Below are 21,183 nucleotides of genomic sequence, written 5' to 3'. Positions count from 1 at the left end.
CCCCAGCTTTCCTTCCAGGTGACTCGGTGACCCGCTGGATGGAACTGCGGGCAGTCACAGCCGGAGTGTGGAGGCAGATCGCTATGAGCATGCCAGGAGTCTGCCCTGGGTACTGGATAGGAACAGCAAGTGCTCCTAACTGCTGAGTCATCTTTCCAGCCCTGCACTAGTACTTAAAGTTCAAAAGGTATTGGGAATGACAGGAGGCAAGAGAAAGAGCAGTGACAGGATTGGTATAAATGTGATGAATCCCATTATCTTGTATGCTAACTAAAATGTTAATTGTTCAAAATTCATACAACAGCACTGAGCACACAGCATCAGCAGACTGCATCTACTGAACTCTTCAAACGTGTACCACAAACCTTCTTGACTTCTGAGAGCCTTGTTATTTCTGGAAGACTTTCCAAAGGCACCTGCTGGCCTTCCACTTGAGATATGAGGTGTTCCTGGTCCACTTGTTTGCTTCCATCGTCAATGTAAACAATCAGAACTGAAGTGTTACTTTCTGAGATGCCAAATTTCTTCAAAGCCTCTGAAATCTATGAGAAAGAAACAAAAGACAATGAGCCAGCGTCATGTCTGTAGGACATCCTGGCCTGCTCGATCAGCCTCCCTGGTCTCAGTGTACCTTCCCCTTCCACCACCCCTTTCCAGCACCTACTGTTGCTAACACTTCCACTTTGTTCCTCGGGATCAAGCCCAGACATTGTGGGTTTGCACACAAACACCCCTGCCTCTGTCTCCAGGTGACTTGTCATTTATCTTAGGGTACTAAGCACTGTCTTATTCATTATAAAGATTGTATTTGGTTTTTCTGTCCCCAGAGCTGTGACTCAAATAAGAATGTTTTCAACTATTTCCAATCATTCTATTAATGAGTTATGAAGCCATACTGACTGATTTTATAAACTTTGTAACCAAGTGTGGTTTAATTCATAGCAAAGATTTCATAAGTTTTCCCTTTGATATTAGTAGCTGGTTATTAACAGCAATAATACCAAAATTTCATCACCAGAGTACAGACATCATTTCCATGTGGCACACACAGAATGTCATTACCTCAATAGCTTTCATTTACACAGAACTCTTGGGCTGGGGAGATGGCTCAGTGGGTAAAGCACTTGCTACACAAGTATATAGTGTCGAGGAGGGAGGGCCCCTAGCACCCGTGTATAGTCAGGCACAGCAGCAATCATCTGTAAGCCCAGTGTTCCTCATACAGCAAGAGAGGGGTGGAGACAGAAGAACCCAGGAAGCTACAGGCCAGATAACTTGCTGTGTACCATGGCAAAAAGACAAGGGACCTTATCTAGAACAAGGTACAAGGCGAGGACCGACACCTGAGTTCATTCTCTAGACCTCCACGACACCTGAGGTCATTCTCTAGACCTCCACAAGCATATCATGGCACTCGGGAACCCTTCACACACACACACACACACACACACACACACACACACACACACACACTCGGGAATGGAAGCCATGAATAATTCTATGCTGTGGTGTGCTGTACTGTGTGATCAAGCAGGTGTTAATGACTCTAACAGGTCAGACAAAGTTCCTAGTACTGACTATGAAAAAAAAATAGATTCCACCTCAAGAAATTTATATGGAGAGTGACACAAAATGTATCTATACCTCACGTTTTATCATGTGGGTTTCGGTCAATTTCTTAAACAAAAATGCTCAAGATCTACTTAAGACAACATTGAAAGTGCAGATGATACTAGCCCCACATGGTTTAACCTTTGATCAAAAAACCAACTCCACAGCTGTTTGCAGTGCTAAGCATCTCTGCCCAGACCTCTCTACGTAACTACTTCAGCTTAGTACTAACAGCTTACATGGAGAAACCTAGCCCTCAGTGTCACACAGGAGTAGGGTGGGTGTCCGGGGAGGGAATGGGGGGCAGATTACAAGCTCAACAGAAATAAAGTCAATCACCACATTACATTATTGTTTGGGGAGAGGTTGAAGATGATCTCAGTAGACAGAGTTCTTGTCTTCATTTTCCCCAGTTTGTGGAGATGAACGGCTTTGTTCGCTGCCACAAGTATCTGAAATGGATCGACAATCTACCAGGGAGAATACAAAGGTTAGCAAAGAAAAATCAGCAGTGTCCCTAAATCTGTGCCTTCCTGAGGTAACTTTAGTCCAGCTATTTATTTGATCACAATTCTTATGGTCTGTTTTTAAAAACTATGACCTCAAGGGCTATTGCAACACATACAAAAAAATTGCATAACTTTAAAACTGCATGATTCTTTTTTCTTTTTTAGAGTTATATCTAAGTATACTGTAGCTATCTTCAGACACTCCAGAAGAAGGAGTCAGATCTTGTGAGCCTCCATGTGGTTGCTGGGATTTGAACTCAGTACCTTCAGAAGAGTAGTCAGTGCTCTTAACCACTAAGCCATCTCTCCAGCCCAAACTTCATGATTCTTGTAGGCTAATACAGAATAGGCCACAACCTAAACTTCAACAGCATTGTTTTCTTAAATCCCCATATACTCAATGAAATCAGTTACTCACAGAACAGATGAAATAACCAGGATAAAGATGGTGGGGTTTCAATCCCAGCCCTGTTGCTTACCATGTGGGAACCAGGCAAGTTGCTCTCTTCCCTATCAGAGGGAGTCAATGCACAGTACTCCCCTTGCAGGACTGCTGGGAAATGTACAATGCGAAGAATAGGGCTCTTCTTCCTAAGTCACAGTAAGTGGGAAACCATGCCTTAATGCACGCTCTTAACCACTCTGCCATGTATGTTGGTTTGAATGAGAATGGCCCCCACAGGCTCATGTACTTCTATGTTTGGTTCTCAGTTGGTGGGTTGTTTAGAACACTTTATGTCAACTTGATACAAGCTAAGAGTCTGTCTTAGTCAGGGTTTCTATTCTCCACAAATATCATGACCAAGAAGCAAGTTGGGGAGGAAAGGGTTTATTCAGCTTACACTTCCACATTGCTGTTTATCACCAAAGGAAGTCAGGACTGGAACTCAGGCAGGTCAGGAAGCAGGAGCTGATACAGAGGCCATGGAAGGATGTTCCTTATTGGCTTGCTTCTTATAGAACCCAGGACTACCAGCCCAGGGATGGCACCACCCACAAGGGGCCCTCCCCCCTTGATCAACAATTGAGAAAATGCCCCACAGCTGGATCTCATGAAGGCACTTCCCCAACTGAAGCTCCTTTCTCTGTGATAACTCCAGCCTGTGTCAGGTTGACACACAAAATCAGCTAGTACAGAGTCATTGGAGAGGAGGAAGCCTCAATTGAGAAAATGCCTTAATAAGATCAGGCTAGATATAGGCAGGCTTGTAGAGCATTTTCTGAACTAGTGTTTGATGTGACAAGGTCCAGGCCAGTATGGGTGGGACTACCCCTGGGCTGGTGGTCCTGGGTTGGATAAGAAAGCAGGCTGAGCAAGCCACAGGAAGCAAGTGAGTAAACACTGTTCTCCATGGCCATCAGCTCCTGCCTTCAGGTTCCTGCCCTGCTTGGGTTCCTGTTCTCACTTACTTTGATTCATTTGATGAACAATGATATTGGAAATGTAAGCCAAATAAATAAGCCCTAAGTTGCCTAAGTTGTGGTGTTTCACAGCAATTGTATCCTAACTAAGAAGTTGGTATTAGTATAGTGGAATACTGTTGTGAAGGAGTTGGCCATGTTCTTTTGGGGAGGATTGTGGAATGATTTTTCGGATAGAAGTCACACACAGAGTATTGAGAGGTCAGGGAGCTGTTCTGTAGAAGCTTGGAAAAAGCAGGGCAGACAATGGAGGCCTGGTTTGTGAAGTTTCAGAGAGAAAAAGCAGACTCCACAGCACTTTTTATATAAAGAATCTGTTGTATCAGATTAGGTGGGATTGAAGAGTCAGCCATAATTAACAAGAGACCAGCACCAATGAAAAGAAATCTTTGAGTTACAGGGATAACTGATGCTGGTTAGCTGGAACTGAGACATTAGCAGTGATTAAGAAGACTCCAGTATCACTGAGGTGCAATCTTCTTAGAATTGTTTCCTGAGAACACACAGAAGATGTGTTCCAGAGGTAGACAAGGTTGTACCTTATGCTGGCAGTTGAACTTGGCAAGTGTAAGAGGCACCAAGATGGTTTTGGAGGCATGAAGAGGTCATGGAGAGTACCTAAGGTTTGGCATTGAGGCCAGAAAAGGCCATTGGTGAAGGTGTGGCCGAGCTGGAGGAGATCCCAGCATTTTGGAGACGCCAGTATGATTGCCAAGGGTGGCAGCAGCAGTGGAACAGAGGCTGCCTGAACGTAGAAGGCAAGCGTGCGTGCTACAGAAGGCAGAGCTGGAGCGGTAACGCAAGCCCTCTGAAGGAGCCCAGATCAGGAGCGGAGCCCAGGTACGGGACATTCTGTTGTTTACACAGTTGGAATTTGATTTTGCTTTGACTGTGACTGTGTCTTGGTTCTTATCTCTTGAAGTAAGAAAGTTTTTTTTTTCATTTTATAGGAGACCTATTTTATAGGAAGTTGAAAGAGCTTCCCTTTTCCAAGTTCTTTATATAGGCTTCCAAGAAGAAGGTGTGGCTCAGATTAGAGGTGGATTTTATGATCTCAAAAGATCTAGATTAAAGGTGTGTTGTCCCACCTCTAAGATCTGGCTTAGAAGTGAATCTTCCCACTTCAAATGACTCACTTAAGCAAAGATCCCCTCACTGATATGCCCAGCCACTTGGCCAGGTTTAGTTCATTCCAGGTGAAGTCAGGTTGAGAACTAAGAAGAGCCATCGTAGGAGCTGTGGCCCATGTTGGAGGAGGTGTGTCACTGGAAATAGGCTTTGAGGATTCACTGATGCCACTGGGGGTGGGTTTTTGAAACCTCAAAGGCCACAAAAGGTCCAGTTGTGTTCTCTACCTCCATCTCGTGGGTCAGATGTAAGCTCTTACTACTGCCTGCCCTAGTGATCTGCCTGCCTGCCTGCCTGCCTGCTTCCTGCCTGCCTGCCTGCCTGCTTCCTGCCTGCCTGCCAGCCTGCCTACTGTCTGCCTGCCTGCTGTCTGCCTGCCTGCCTGCCTGCTGTCTGCCTGCCTGCTTCCTGCCTGCCTGCTTCCTGCCTGCCTGCTTCCTGCCTGCCTGCCTGCCTGCTTCCTGCCTGCCTGCTGTCTTCCTGCCTGCCTGCCTGCTTCCTGCCTGCCTGCTGTCTGCCTGCCTGCTGTCTGCCTGCCTGCCTGCCTGCTGCCTGCCTGCTGTCTGCCTGCCTGCTTGCCTGCTGCCTGCCTGCCACACTCCCCACTGGTGGTGATTGGCTGCCTCTGAATCTGTAAGCAGCTTCCAATTACATGCTTTCTGTCGTAAGCCGCTTGGTTATGGCGTCTCTTTATAGCATTAGAAGAGTAACTAAGTCACTATGCTTCTTCTGCAGACTCACACCTCAAACTCGAGAAGCACAAACTCCAGCATCTGCCTGAACACTCATGTGCTCACCGCTAGGCCACAGCCCTTCCTCAGGATATAGCACTTCGCACTCCATGTGTTATTTTAAAACACCCAAGTGAGACTCGGACAAATACTTTTTACCTGAATATAAAAGAATTAGAAGGTAAAATGAGCATATTCTTACATGTCTGCCTTGGTTAACTCCTTCCCATAGTTTGTACTTACCACACTGGGGTTTATCAGAGAACCATCAATACATCCTTCCATGGCCTTTTTTCTCAAGTCTCCTGCATTTTTCACATCCTTAAACAACAAAAGGGTCACCCTGCACTCCGGAAACAAGTCCAGCTGTTGAGATAACTGCATTTCATAGACAAGGACTCTCCTGGACAGAAACAAAACATCAACAGGTTTTATATACAAAAGATTGTCTCCATCTTTCCCACCCAGTTTCTCCTCGTCTGTCTTTCTCATCTGTCAGTCTTACTGTCCTATAACTTGCTCTGTACTTCTATCCTCCTGCCTCTGCACCTGCCAGCCCTAGAATTGCATATGAAAACACACTCAGATGTAACCATCTTAACACAATCCTTGCAGTCTACTTTCCTGCTTCTGCTCTAGCCTTATTTCTATTGCTGTGATGAAACATTCTGACCAGAAGGAAAACCTTAGGGGAAGAAAGGGCTTCCTTGACTTATAATTCCAGGATCTCAAAACCACAAAGGAACACTGTTTGCTCACTCAGGTGCTGGCTTCTGCTTAACTATCTAGATTTTTAAAATAGTCCAGGGCCACTTGCCCAGGGAATGGCGCTGCCCACAGCAGGCTAAGCCTTCTACATCACAACAATTAAGAGTCAAGGCAGCCCATCACATATAAGTTAATGGGTCAGTAGGATCTACACAATCCCTCAGTTGAGAGTCCCTTCTCAGAAAATTCTGAAGACTATGTCAGGCTGACAGTTGGAGCTAACAAATTAATCTCATACTTCCTAAAGTAGAAAAGTCCATTTCCAGAGCATCTTTGGCATCTTTATAAGGTGTGTTTCTAACTGTGCTGAGCTGTTTCTAGTTCTCCCATTTCCGGGGAAAGGCCAAAGGAAGTGGCTGCTGCCCTGTTTGGAAAGATGGCAGCCTCTGTCCATGGTCAAGAGACTATTCTCCTCACAGATAACCAGATGCAGGATGCCAGGAAATGACAGATCACAGATTACCTAGAGCAGTAATGAGACCTTAATTTACCATATCCTTCCTAGATTATTAATTTATTATATTTATTCTTTAACAAGGCCTGGCCACAAATATTAAGAAAAATAATTTATAATACTCAAATATCATACCTTACTTAAACATATATTTCAACATGGAATTGACCAAGAGCATACAATTTGGTGGAGTAATTCTCCCCAGCTGTGCTGGCTCACATCTACAATGTAATGTAAAGGAACTGTACGGTTGTGCTCAGCTCGGGGCCACACCTATTGTGAATGATGTCCTGGTATAGCAGACATGCTATACATTAAAAAAAAATAAATTTATTTTAAGAAAAATTTCAACCACCAATTTTCTTTTTAATGTTGGACACTGAAGTCAGGGCCTTTCCAAGGCTAATCACACGCTACTAGTGAGCGACAGCTCCAGCACCACCATCTCACTGACTCTTAGGTGTGGCCAATCAAGGCTCTAGTCATCTTTCAATCCATTACTAGTTTTCTTTCTTGAGGAACTAATTGGAACTTTGATGATGATAAACTAAGATGCTGTTTTTATCATCTTAAAAGCTGGAGAACAACATATCCAACCCATGGCAATGTTTGGTGTAACTAAATAGGGCTAAAAGCCCTCAAGTTCAGTGGGAGTGGGCGTGTCTGACTCTTTGGCTGCTCTTGGGACCCCCTTCCTCTTACTGGGTCCTACTGGTTGCCTTGCCCAGCCTTGATGTGAGAGTTTCAGCCTAGTCTTATTGTATCTTGTTGTGTCATGTTCAGATGATATCTTTGGGAAGCCTGCTCTTTTCTAGGGGGAGATGGGAGGGAATGGATCTAGGGTAGAGGGGAGGTAGGGGGACCAGAAGGAGTGGAAACTTACATCACGATATATTGTATGAGAGAAGAATAAACTAAAAAAACTTTTTAAAAAGTTCTCATGTTGGCAGGGATAATGGCTTAGTGATGGGTGTGGTCACTTTTCAGCACCACAGCCTCAGCCCCCAAACAACACAGAATCAGTGCTGTAGTGTTGATCTGTCAAAGCAGTAATAACACTAAGTAAAAACACAGGGATGAAAAACAAACAAAATGTAGCTCCATGTGTCACTTGAATCTGGTGCGATTCCCACGCTCTGAGCCCGGCTGGCCTGGAACTCCCGGTCCCACGGCTGCCCACACCAGCAGTGCGGTCACAGCCTGTTCCCCATGCTCAGCCTATGCTCGGCCTAACTGAGGAGTTTTTGGAAATGCTCCTCCTGGGATTGAAGAGGCGGCTGAGCACTCTTGATTATTTGCTGTTCTTGACCTGAGTTTGGGTCTCAGCACTGATTTCAGGAGGCCCACAACCACGTCTACCTCCAATCCCCAGGGATCAGACACTTGCTTCTGGCCTCATAGACACCCAGCAACGTGCGCACATGTATCTGCAGGCACACATTTACACACAAAATGAAAAGAAAAGTCTGAATATAAAGGCTGCTCACAAAGAAAAGATAGTGAAAGGGGCTGAGCGGACAGTTGGGTTGGTAGAGTGCTCAAGTAGAATGCACAAAACCGTGAATTCAGTCCTGAGCAGTGGAGAAACCCAGGTGTGATTGTGTGCACCTAGAGTCCAGGCCAGGGGAGCTCAGAAGAGGAGGGTCAGAAGTTCAGGGTTGGAGCTGGTGAGGTGGCTCAGCTGTTAAGAGCACTCTCTGCTCTTCCAAAGGTCCTGAGTTCAAATCCCAGCAACCACATGGTGGCCTACAACCATCCGTAATGAAATGTGACATCCTCTTATGGGGTGTCTGAAGACAGCTACAGTGTACTTAAACATAATAAATAAATAAATCTTAAAAAAAAAAAAAAAGAAGTTCAGGGTTGGAGGAGATTGGGAGCATGGGTCTTCACAGTCTAGAAAATGTCTGAAAACAAAACAAAAGGTGTATTTCACCTCTTGATCATAGGTGATCCAAGCCCAAACTACCCTCTCCACCAACCCTGCCAGTCCAGCAATTTTGACAGAGGCTTCTGCATCCATTATTCAATCTGGAAATCTTTATTTTAATCCATATCCAAAGTACTTCCAAATACATGAGGCTGAGCTTCTATGAAAAAGAGATTTGTGCACTTCTAGTACTGGTTCCTGGATCACCCACCCAGACGTGGCTAGAAGCAGGATCTTCTGTTTGAACTATGCAGTGACACCCACATCAGATAATGGTGTGGGGACCCATAGAGCAGGAATTAAAGGAGGGATCCCAAAAGTCCTTGTCTCTAAAGATCAAGACAGAAAAATTGGGCTTAGGCTGAAATCAAACAATGATGGTCTTTCTGTTCAACTAGTCTGGGCGAACACTTCACTGCTGGTATAAGATTTGGGAAGAGAGGTGATCCAGATACACGGTGAAACCTCTCTAGGCTGGAGGTCTGATAAAGCACAAAAGATGCTCAAAGCAGGCTTTAGAGAGAAGATAAATGAGATGGCTATTTGAAGCCGGGCGGTGGTGGCACATGCCAGTAATCCTAGCAGTTGGGAAGCAGAGGCAGGCAGATTTCTGAGTTCAAGGCCAGCCTGGTCTACAGAGTGAATTCCAGGACAGCCAGGACTCTACAGAGAAACCCTGTCTAGAAAAATAAAAACAAAAACAAAAAGATGGCTATTTGAGACAGATCCTTCAAACATAATCATTAAGTCTAAGGATACTAGTGTATGTGTTAGTTTTATCTTTAAAAGAGTTAAAAAAAAAAATCATCCTCAGTGAAAGAAAAACAGTCCTGCTGACAGAACCATTCCTCCTCATTCAACATAACTTCTTTGAAATCAAAGATAAGCCCTAAATGGACTGGTAGACTCAAAGGCACACCCAGAAGTGTGGTGACAATCACATTCACACCTACCTTCTTTATCTTTGTGCAAATTACTAAACTTTACAAAGAACTATTTCTAGGGCTCGGATACAGCTCTACTCTGTACACATGTAGCTCCTGTAGAGCCAGGAAACATGGCTGAAGGGAGGCCTTTGCATCTTACACTATGGCTGGAATCCTGTCATGGTGTGATTGGCTATTTTCTGCAGATTCGAAGATGTAGCCTGTTCCTGATTTTACAGATGTAAAACTATCAAAAGATTTACTGACTACTCTAGAATAATGTTGCTCCTGGAAACCTGATGCTTTTGTAAGATCCTGATTAGGATGACTGACAGGCTATTTTTACTCCAAGTGAACTATAGTGCTCTTTGTATTATTTTAGCATCCGTTTTTAAATATGTAATGGTAGAAATTACCATAGTCTACTTAGTATAGACTGCTTAGGTGGTTGTTTTAAATTTTCTCAGTTGGGGCGTGTAATCAATACTAGTTCATTCTATATAAGCACTATTTCAAGAATTACTATGATTATCATTAAAATTCAACTATCCTCACTTAATGTGTGTCAACTGCTGTCTTAACTGTGGTGAACACCAGCTGGGCATAGTGGCACATGCCCTTAATTCCATCCTACAAAAGGCAGAAGCAGGTGGGTATATGTGGGACTGAAGTTAGCCTGGTCTACATAGTGAATTTCAGAATAGCCAGAGCTACACAGTGAGACCCTGTCTCAAAGATAAACAAAAACAAAAAAGGTATAGTGACATATACAATAAAACCCAAAATATAGTAACTTCTGCCGTTTATAAGTCCAAAATGTTGGCTGGAGAGATGGCTTATAACCCAGAGAAGAAGATCTAAAAGATTGGTTCTGTGTTACATTTGCCTAAATCAGCATATCTGGTTATTTGTACTTGAGATTTCCTAGTCCTTGCATAATTGAAACCACTTCTAAAGGTTGACCTATTACTTTCTGAAAAACAAACTGTTATATTTAATGAAAATCTTTTTATACAAACAGAATTTTGGACTCTCTCTGTTACACGTGTGCTTCAGTCACTGCTTAACTCTGGCACCAGAATCCTGGCTTCCTGCTCCCTGGATCCTGGGGAGGCTGGCCTGGGATGTTTACCTCAGCACCCTGGTTTGTTCCAGTTCCTTAAGCCTTCCTCCCTACTCACAAAATGGCACTGACCCTTTATTCTGGGTTTCTTCTTTGGTTTTGCCTAGTCTAATTTATCCTATTAAATGTGTGTAAAGCTACATTTTCTTCTGAAAAGAGATCAAAGACCAGGATCAACTACAAGACTCCAGTCCCAGGCTAGCCTGGGTTTATGAGACCCTGCCTCAGGAAACAAGACAAAAAGCACCTGACTAGAGAGTTGGCTCAGACATTAAGAACATTTGCTGCTCTTGCAGACAACAAGGACCAAGGATTCACAAGGTGGCTCACAAGCATCTGTAACTCCAGTCCCAGTGATCCAGTGCCCTCTGACCTCCACGGGTCCAGGCACACAAGTGGCCCATACACACATGTATACAGACAAAAAAAATCCATACATATAAAATAATAAATATTAAAAACTTTAAAAACCCACAAAACTTAAACATAACAGAAAGTTACCTCTGAATTGTAGAATTATGTCTGAGGATTTCTGCTACAGAAAAACAAGAGTTTTATAAATGATATCCTGACACAGTCTTTTTCAGGTTAACATCTACTTGATAAAGAATATGCTAGGCATGCTCAGTAAGCTCTCATGTAAAAGCATGCATACAACAAAAAGGAGAAAACAGAACAGAATGCAGAAATCCTGAGTACTGAGATCATCTGGTGACTTTTATTTTACTCTTAAACTATTCTACAGTGCATGGTCTGGACTTCTACAGACATCAAACAAAATTTAAGTACTTACAAGGAAGGAAAACGATGCTCCGTGTTTGTGTGTGTGTGTGTGTTAAGCTTCTTTTAGAAAGTCATTTCTGAGTGTTTGCCTGCATGTATGTCTTCGTACTACATTCTTGCCTGGTACCTGTGGCAACCAAAAGAGAGGGTTGGATTCCATGGAATTGGAGTTACAGACTTTTGTGAAATGCAATGTGGGTTCTTGGAATTAAAACTTTGGCCTGATATTTGATAGTAAGAAAGGGGGCTTTAGGAAGCCCCAGTACAGTTTGTTCTGGTTTAGTGAAAGAGTTGCTTCAATCAGAAACTTGGGAATCATCACTTGTATTGATCTCTTTTGATACCTGTAAGAGTCATGTTGAGATTTAGTTCCCAGTGTGAGATATTAAAAGGTGAGGTCAAGTAGGAAATTAAGGTGTTTAGGACTTTGTGATTAAAAAAAAAAATCATGAATCCATTCTTGCCACTATAAAGTTAATAGTTTGCCTCTGGGGCAATTAGAGACTTGAACTCAAAATTTTGTTAATAAAATCATATCTCCAGAGCAATTCTATTATGAATGCAAGTTTGCCTGGCCCCTTAACCTGCTCCCTGGCTTGAGGCAGAGGCAGGCAGATCTATGAGTCTGAGGCCAGCCTGGTCTACAGAGTGAGTTCAAGACTTCCAGTACTACACAGAGAAACCCTGTCTAGGAAACAGAACAAAACACCTCACACACACACACACCCATCCCATGAGGTATTGTGGTATTAGCAACAGGAGGTGGTCTAAGGCAGATGGCTTCTCATGGACTCTACATCCACAGCTATCCTGATTCATCCTTGTCACAGGCACTGCCATCAATGACACCCAAACAGCATCCTCATCCAGGTGCTGGTCACCAGTGATGCCATTCTAACCAATCCGATGGTCACGGGGTCCTTCTGGAGGAAGTCAGAGCTGAAGCTAGAGCACTAACTTTATGTCACTGGGACCAGCACAGAGAGTCCGGACCCTGCCTGACTCCGATCCAGCCTGGATGGCAGGGCCTGCCCTCAGCTTAGGCAGGTCAGGCTTTCCAACAGGGCGTCCCTGTCCTCAGGGCTTCCTGCCCGGGTCCCTCCCGCGAGGCGGCTGGCCTGGGTAAAGCCCGGGGTGGGGCCGACTCTCCGACGCGCCCCCCTCCCAGCGCTGGGCCTGGCTGTGGCTGTGAGGTCCGCACGCGGCTCCTCCTGCTCAGCGTCGGGATCGCCTGCAGGGGGCGCGCGCAGCTCCGGAGCCCGCGGCGGTCTCCACCCGAGGTCTCTGTGGGCTCGCGACAAACACTGGCAAAGACACGCACACTTCGTCCACAAAACTATTCTCAGGGAAAGGGCTACAGGGTAGAACTCACCCCCAGTCCCGAGTCCGTTCAGAAAATCGTCCCCTAGGAACCGAAGCCCTCAACTTCCGGGAGTGCAGAATGTTTGATCAGGTGGACGGGCTCCTAGGCTCCCTGTTTCCGGTGGGCGTGCTCCAGGCTAAGTTTATATGAACTTCAGCATGCTCCCATTACTGCTAGGAGCTGCTGGCAGAAGCCAAGGAGAGCTTCTTCTATTTTGTCCCGGCTTCGGAGGTGGAAGGGACCCCACGGGTCGGGCCTAGAAGTTGAGGTACTGGGTTGGGTGTCAGCTTTGTTCTTAGCCTGTGTTCAACACCCTTTTCCTGTGAAAAGAAAAATATTCACCAGGATGAGGGTCACAGTTTATCAGAGCTTTTGAGACTCAGTTTACCGAGTGTGCTCTCTGGTGGAAACTGGAATGTGTCGTGGTTGGGTCTTACATTGAAGGAACTCTTCCAGTGCTTGGAGATCTAGAGACAAGTGGACGCTCACAGCTGTGACAGAGGAAAGAGGCAAATTCCTTGAGCAGACCCTGAGATCAAGTCCCCAGAAGCCATCTGCCTCAGGCGTGCAAGACCAGGTACTGCTCCTGGGGAAGGATGGCCTCCAAGATGGTGAGAGAGGATTTTGGTTCTTGCCACCTTGCAAGAGGACCCAATGAATAAAGGGCTTGAATCTTAAAATTACAGTTTATCCAGAGAGGGCCAGCAGGCTGAGAAAGCAGGTTAATCACCGTAAAGACATGTGTTCCATACCATCTCTACCCGGCAGGATATATAAGGTGCAGACAGGGCCACAGGCAAAGACAGCCAATAATCCTGGAGCTCTGTTTTGCCTCTCTGGTCAGGCGGTCAGCATGACTACACTTCTCATGTAATGGTGTTTGCTTGTTTTGTTACTTTCTTCGTTCTGTCCTCCTCTGCAGATGTTTGGACTCAGGCACGTGAAACTCAGTCTAATTCGTTTCTAAGGACATCAACTTTACACTCCCTCAGAGGTACTTGGGAGGTTAGCTCAAAACAAATGCTAAGCTAGCAATACGTCCATTTTGTTTCCTGTCCTTGGTGTAAAGTACAAGTTTGTCTTCATAATACAGAATATGAATGATTGTGTCCCTATCTGTCCCCAATCATTGCTCACTGTCAGTAGCGACTCTGAGATCTGTGTCATAGGAAAGAGGACATCCTGACACCATGCACCTGGTTGGTTGTCAGAATGACTTCTTTACTTGTAAGTGAATTCTCTGGCACAGAAAGAATTTATGTCAGGACACACCATATGTAGCAGGAGCAGCTGTGACTTGGAGAGAGAATTTCTGAAAGTTGCTTTGTTCTGAAACAAATATAAGCAGTAAAAGTCTGGCCCAAAGTTAGAAAACAATGTCAGGAAACCATGTGTAAAGACCGTTTCTCTTCAAGGTCTTGACTTTACTTTCGGGAAGCCCATCACAGTGAGGCCAGTCTTACACATGAGGGCTGGACCGCCTGGCACTTGTCAGCCTTTCTGCCTCAGCTTCCCCAGTGCTGGAATTGCAGACAGCAACATCATGACAGTGTGACTTGATTCTGACACCTTTCCACATCCCTGAAGAATGTTCTCTGAAGATACTATTGCTTGGCTGTGGTGATTTGAGCTTGTCTCTCATCCCTGGGATGATATCTGTCCCAACCGATCTGATTCTGCATTGAAGGTGTGAATGAGTGACAGATGTCAAGGAATTAATGTGAATAAACCCTAGAGCCTACCTTGTCTCTTTTTTACATTTTGTTTATCCAGTTGGTGATGTCCTGGCAGCTCTAAAATCACTATGGGGATGTCTGTTAGAATATCTGTAGGCAATAGCCATATGATTCTTAAAGGAGGAACACAAAACAGAACCAATGAGCAAATGTTTAAGGAAAGCTAGTGTTAAAATTAAGTGTGCAGTCCATCCAGGAAGCCCAGCAAGCCTGAGACCTGAATCCAGTCCCCCGACACACCTTGGGGGCGGGGGGAACCTAACTGCACCAGCTGCCTCCCCCTTCATTTTTTTAATGTTTATTTATTTAATGTATGGGAGTACAGACACACCAGAAGAGCGCATCGGATCCCATTACAGATGGTTGTGAGCTACCATGTGGTTGCTGGGAATTGAACTCAGGACCTCAGGAAGAGCAGTCAGTGCTCTTAACCTCTGAACCATCTCTCCAGCCCCACAAGCTTGCCTTCTAACCTCCACTCACAAGCCATGGGACACACAAGATAGTAATAAAAAATATAAAAATTAAAAATTAAGCAGACAGCCAGGGCTACACAGGGAAACCCTGTTTCAAAAAAACCACAAAAAAAAAAAAGGAAAAATTAAGCAACTGTCTACAGATGCTTTTAAATCTAATTATCTACTTATGTTTTTCATTCTCAATATGTAATACCTTTTCTCATTAGGAAGCATTGCTCAGAATGTACACTATTAGAGCATCTTGAATTATCATTGCTTAAGACAATAGTGAAGAGTTATGAGCACATGAATTCATGTCTAGGAAAAGTGTGTAGTATTAACAGTTCTGATTTGGAGAAAAGCAGTTTTCAAAGTGCTTCCTAGCTGCTGTATTTTAGAACAAGAGGTACACACACACCCAACAATAGTTTGTGTCACCATATGGATGAATAACACAAAACTAAAGAGCCTCCCCCATTATTTATCAATCTGCCTAGTTTTGTTTTTGAAGCAAAATGTATGTTCTTTGGTTGAGTAGGGTAAAAGGTCTACAGCATTAATTCTTTAAAAATAACCTTTAGACCCATAATGGGGAACAGTGTGAATGATCATACATAGATGTAATAAGTGAATTATATATACACAGCAACAAGGAATGATTTTGTCAAGGTGAAGACATATAGACCAGGATTTTCAATAACAGTACCAATTGTGATTTGGTTTTGTTTTTTAATTCTGAATGGTACTGCTTAGAAATAGTAGAGATATTAAAAGAGTTATATTGGCCATAATGACTTCTGTATAAAAGAGAGCATGTGACAGTAATTCTATATGAATAAAATGTCTTTAACTGCAAACAAGTTCAGTCATAGATTGCCTCACACAGATACATAGGGTTATTACATTTACCTGGGAAAAATTATTTATTTTTTTTTCTTTTCTTTTTTTTTTTTTTTTTTTTTTAACCCAGACAGGGTTTCTCTGTGTAGCCCTGGCTGTCCTGGAACTTACTCTGTAGACCAGGCTGGCCTCGAACTCAGAAATGTGCCTGCCTCTGGCTCCCAAGTGCTGGGATTAAAGGCATCCACCACCACTGCCCGGCCAAAAAATTATTTCTAAAAGTGGTTATTTAAAGATGTTAACATCTAGGTTAATAACCACTTATTAGTGAGTGCATACCATGATTCATCTTTTGAGTCTGGGTTACCTCACTTAGTATGATGTTCTCTAGCTCCATCCATTTGCCTAAGAATTTCATGAATTCATTGTTTCTAATGGCTGAATAGTACTCCATTGTGTAAATATACCACATTTTTTGTATCCATTCCTCCATTGAGGGACACCTGGGTTCTTTCTAGCTTCTGGCTACTACAAATAGGGCTGCTATGAACATAGTGGAGCATGTGTCCTTATTGCATGCTGAAGAATCCTCTGGGTATATGCCCAGGAGTGGTATAGCAGGGTCCTCAGGAAGTGTCATGCCCAGTTTAACCGCCAGACTGGAATACCCAAAACATAATCCACACATCAAATGAGATACAAGAAGAAAGGAGGAGTGGCCCCTGGTTCTGGAAAGACTCAGTGAAACAGTATTCGGCAAAACCAGAACGGGAAGTGGGAAGGGGTGGGAGGGAGGACAGGGGAAGAGAAGGGGACTTACGGGACTTTCAGGGAGTCAGGGGCTAGAAAAGGGGAAATCATTTGAAATGTAAATAAATTATATCGAATAAAAAAAAAAAGATAGTTGGAAAAATGGAAAAAAAAAAGATTCCCACAACAATGTAATACATTGTTGTGATTTTATTAGTAAGTTAAATATGAAGATTATTTTTTAAATTTAGGATATATACATATTTTATAGAAGTTATGAAAGAAAGCTATAAATGTGTAAAATTATAGCCACCAATAATTATGCTTTAAATTTCTGTTTTTAAATTCTTCTTTCTTGTTTTTCTTTTATCTTTGAGATTACATAATTATATCATTTCCCTGTCCACTCGTTCTTTCTAAATTTTTCCATATACCTCTTGTAGTGTCCTTTCAAATTCATGGCCTATATTTTTCATTAATTGCTGTTACATACATATATATGTATATGTGTATATTCCCAAATATTACTTACTCAGTCTATGTAACGTTACATGAATATGTTTTAAAGGACCATCGCGCACTGGATAACCTGTTGGTATGCTTGTCCCTGAGCAATATCATTTCTCCGAGTTTGTGTTTGTCTTCGTTGCCTGTAGTTCTGTGTGTAGGCCTGAGGTCTCATGGTTTTGTCTGTTTTGAGATAGGATCTTACTATATGGCCTAGACAGGGCGTTAAATTCACACAACTCCTGACTTACAACTCCTGACTTACAACCCCATAGAGCTTGGACCCTGGTGTGTAATACCATATTAGGCCTCTGAGCTTCAACTTTGGATCCTATAAACAGACTTTAGTGGCAATTCAAGATTCTAACTTAGAGATATAAGTGACTTATTAGAGATATAGACTTAATTTAGAGATATAAGTAGTTGATGGGAACATTATTTTATTTGCAAATCTTTTGGTGTTTCAAGAATATTTTTTCTGTTGGTCTATATGATACATTTATTCACTTTCATCAACAGATTTCTCATTAAATATATTTTTGCTCAGAAAATTAAAAATAAAGTTTTTTTCCAATTCAAAAAAAAAATAAAGATGTTAACATAATGAACTTAATGAACATCAGCTTTAAGACTGGGTTTCCTAAGTAGTTAAAATTCTGACAAACTTAACAGAAAGCATAAGTAATCAGTTCAAATGTTTTGTATTTTTAAGTATTTTTGCAAATGCTGAGAGCACATTGATATCTTCCAGTCTTAGAAGAACTCACTGTTCTAACCTGCCAGCTTTTCGATGTACCAGCTCGGGAGTACATCATCATGGGTTGTTCCAGAAGACTTTGTGCACTCCCGTTTCCCACTCACTTCAACCTGCTGGCTTTACCTTCATTTTTTGTTTTGTTTTCATTTGGGAAAAAAAATGTAGTCATCTTCTCCAAGACAAAATCCTATTTTACTGAACAAAAATCCTTCATTATCTAAAACACTCCCTTTCACTGGGCATGGTGGCAGTGCCTTTAATTGCAGCACCTGGGAAGCAGAAGCAGGTAGATCTGAGTTTGAGGCCACCCTGGTCTAGATAATGAGTTCCAGGAGAGCTAGGGAGTTATAGGCAGAGATCCTGTGTTAAAAAATAAATAATAAAAATGAAATACTCTCTTTTTTATCCTTTCAAAAATATTTTCCTACTTTCTTTAAATAAAAGAAATTTAGTTATTCTGTTAGTTCCCCAAACAGAACTGTAAGTTTGCTACTGTTATTAATCATAATGTAATACCTGCCATGTCTGAGGGTCTTGGGTGGACCCTGTAAAGGTTCTTTGGCCCCCAGGTTAAGAACCTCTGTCTGAGCAGGGGCATTCCGATAGCAGGCTGGGAACTGAGAAAAGCAAGCACTAAGAGGTGAAGGAAGCAGGAAGGAGATGGTGGGCTTCCTAAGGGTGGGACTCCTTGTACGGGTCCAGAGCTTGCTTGTCCCTGTGAGTGCCATGGGGTCACGAGGACGTGGATGTGTACCAGCTTCAGGCCAGGTCTTGGACTTTGGTTTGCAATTATTCTGGACCCATGTATGGAATTCCCTCCCTGAGTCTACTGCCCAGAGGGAGGGCAGGCACCAGCAGTTCCTTCTTAATGCTACTTAGGACTGGGAGCCAGGCTTGTGTTACACAATAGCTAAGGGTGGGTGCTTGGGGTTAACCCTTGGCCTTTCACCATGTCAAGTCTTTCTAGTCAGGGGAAAGAGGCTTTGTGGATGGAACTTGAGCTTTGAAACACACTCTGTGGTGCAGGGACTGTGACTAGGAAACAGTACTTGGGACACATCTTCTTGCCATCTGTGTACCAAAGACCAAAGATCCTGTCACTGGGTAACGAGGGAGCAGTGGCTATGCCTGCTGCATTCAGGCCAGAGCATTAAAACCAAATGTCCCTCCTTCCTAATCTACTGATGAAGACACCTGCTCAGAGAGGATAAGAGAGATACAGCACCCAGTGGCTAGAGGCTAAAAGGGGAGGACACAGGTCCTGCTAACACGATACTTCCTTTCAGTGTTAGTGACAGTAGAAAAATACACCTTTGAACAAGGCCTGCATGGGTCCTGGGAGGTTGGGAAGGGGAAGTTCAGGAGACTCACATGATTTATCTCTTCTGCAGGGTACAGGGAAGGTGTGCAGGCAGGTATAGCTGTCTTTCCTGGATGCCAAGATTTGAGACGCAGAAGTCTCCCATGGTTCCTTATCACATCCGCCAATACCAGGACAGCGACCGTGAAACTGTCGTGGACCTGTTCACCAAGGGCATGTTAGAGTACATCCCCGACACCTTTTGCCACATGCTGCTGCTGCCCCGAACCGTCCTCCTCTTACTTGGGGTCCCTCTTGCTGTCATCCTGACATCTGGCTCCTGGCTGCTGGCTGTTGTGTGCGTCTTCTTTCTGTTCCTACTTCTGTGGCTCCTTGCCAGACAGCCATGGAAGGAGTACGTGGAAAAGTGTTTGCAGACAGACATGGCTGACATCACCAAGTCTTACGTGAATAGACATGGCGCCTGCTTCTGGGTGGCTGAGTCTGGGGGGCAGGTGGTGGGCACAGTGGGTGGTCTTCCAGTCAATGATCCTCCATTGGGGAGGAAGCAGCTGCAGCTCTTTCACCTGTCTGTGTCATCACAGCACCGAGGACAGGGGATAGCGAAGGCACTGGTCAGAACTGTCCTCCAGTTTGCTCGGGACCAGGGCTACACTGATGTTGTCCTTGACACCAGCGACTTGCGACCTGGTGCTGTGACTCTCTATGGGGGCCTGGGCTTCCAGAAGACAGGCCAGTACTTCCCGAGTGTGTTCTGGAGGTTAGTGGGTATTTGTTTTATTCAACTGAATTACTCCTTCCCTTCTGCCTAGGAAGGTGTCGTCTGTGACCTAATTCGCCTGTGCAGCAGGCGGGCTTCTCTGCACTCCGCTACAGGAACCAGTGAACCCTGTCAAGTGAAATAAAAGCTTGTTGGTGCACACCAGATTCTAATGCATGTGATGCCTGTGTCGGGGTTTATGGGCTCTGCCACACTCTGGGTTTCTGGCAGGCCTTTGTTTTACTGAGCCCAACAACACTGTTGCATTATGAAAAATGCAAAATACTACTGCCGGTATTTCACTTAAGAGTCTGTGGACCAGAAGTTTCTGCATGGCTGGAGTGAACAGCTCACCCAGCTCACCTGTGCAAACATCTATAATGGCTGAAGTGCCAGATGTCTGTGTGCCTGGTAGTTCTAGCAGGCCAGCTGGACAAGGAACAAGAGCTTTGAGAGCAGCCAAAATTAAGGCAAAGGAGAAAGAAACAAAGGTGTCACCTGCAGAACATACAAGACTTGTCCAATGTAGATTGTGCTTGCAAGGTTTGAAGCGTCATAGACCAGAGCTGGGTGCAGAACTGAGAAGAGAACCAGCAGAGGTAGGTTTGTCATGGCAGAGAAGCAGGAAGTTGCTGAGAATAGAGTGAGGCCCGATTCTATGGGGAAGATGACTCACAATGGCCAATCTTGTAAAGCCATTGTGGGCTATCTCACAGGCCAGCATCACTTTAAGTAGGCCTGACATACAGCTCTATATTTCTAAAAGGATATGGGGGGCGGGGTGTTGGGGTTGGGGACTTAGCTCAGTGGTAGAGCACAAGGGCCTGGGTTCAGTCCTCAGCTCTGGGGGCTAAAAAAAAAAAGGATATGTGGCTAGAAGCACCCTACAGCTGTGTCTTAGTCAGGGTTTCTATTCCTGCACAAACATCATGACCAAGAAGCAAGTTGGGGAGAAAAGGGTTTATTGAGCTTACACTTCCACGATGCAGTTCATCACTAAAGGAAGTCAGGACTGAAACTCAAGCAGGTCAGGAAGCAGGAGCTGATGCAGAGGCCATGGAGGGATGTTACTTACTGGCTTGCTGTCCCTGGCTTGCTCAGCCTGCTCTCTTATAGAACCCAAGAGCACCAGCCCAAAGGTGGAACCACCCACAAGGGGCCCTCACCACTTGATCACTAATTGAGAAAAATGCCCCACAGCTGGATCTCATGGAGGCACTTCCCCAACTGAAACTCCTTTCTCTGTGATAACTCCAGCCTGTGTTAAGTTGACACACGAAACTAGCCAGTACAAGCTGGCACTCCT

The 21,183-nt window shown here is 44.1% G+C and overlaps 3 protein-coding genes across 16 annotated transcripts in view; 2 read left to right on the top strand and 1 right to left on the bottom strand.

The window, feature by feature from the left end:
• The window catches only part of LOC127678874 (probable N-acetyltransferase CML1), a 32,772-nt gene extending 12,728 nt beyond the window's left edge, over positions 1-20,044 (top strand). For 2 of the 4 annotated variants that reach the window (XM_052174199.1, XM_052174200.1), the window contains exon 2: positions 19,188-20,044. In XM_052174199.1, the coding sequence (XP_052030159.1) occupies positions 19,231-19,929 (699 nt within the window). In that variant the 5' untranslated portion in view covers positions 19,188-19,230 and the 3' untranslated portion in view covers positions 19,930-20,044. Of the gene's footprint in view, positions 1-12,931; positions 13,017-13,226; positions 13,326-19,187 lie in introns of those variants that run through there. The other 2 variants (XM_052174198.1, XM_052174197.1) reach the window with 2 other exon arrangements.
• LOC127678870 (probable N-acetyltransferase CML1) overlaps positions 1-21,183 on the top strand; it is a 57,251-nt gene that overhangs the window by 12,898 nt on the left and 23,170 nt on the right. For 2 of the 10 annotated variants that reach the window (XR_007976634.1, XR_007976633.1), the window contains exon 1: positions 12,855-12,979. The exons of 3 other annotated variants lie outside the window; for them this stretch is intronic. The gene's annotated coding sequence lies outside the window, so the exon portion shown is untranslated. Of the gene's footprint in view, positions 1-12,854; positions 13,017-13,226; positions 13,360-21,183 lie in introns of those variants that run through there. 5 more of the 10 variants (XM_052174189.1, XM_052174192.1, XM_052174185.1 and 2 more) reach the window with 5 other exon arrangements.
• The window catches only part of LOC127678878 (EKC/KEOPS complex subunit Tprkb), a 41,225-nt gene that overhangs the window by 2,706 nt on the left and 17,336 nt on the right, over positions 1-21,183 (bottom strand). Inside the window, exons 1-4 of one of the 2 annotated variants that reach the window (XM_052174204.1) lie at positions 12,758-12,837; positions 5,645-5,804; positions 1,959-2,081; positions 366-542 (exon numbers count right to left, since the gene is read on the bottom strand). In XM_052174204.1, coding sequence (XP_052030164.1) covers positions 366-542; positions 1,959-2,081; positions 5,645-5,785 — 441 coding nt within the window. In that variant the 5' untranslated portion in view covers positions 5,786-5,804; positions 12,758-12,837. Of the gene's footprint in view, positions 1-365; positions 543-1,958; positions 2,082-5,644; positions 5,805-12,757; positions 12,838-21,183 lie in introns of those variants that run through there. The other variant, XM_052174203.1, reaches the window with a different exon arrangement.

The sequence above is a fragment of the Apodemus sylvaticus genome, chromosome 2 (assembly GCF_947179515.1).
Source record: "Apodemus sylvaticus chromosome 2, mApoSyl1.1, whole genome shotgun sequence".
Classification (NCBI taxonomy): Eukaryota; Metazoa; Chordata; class Mammalia; order Rodentia; family Muridae; genus Apodemus; species Apodemus sylvaticus.
The sequence above is the reverse complement of the archived record's forward strand: the minus strand, read 5'-3'. Positions and strand labels throughout refer to the sequence as shown.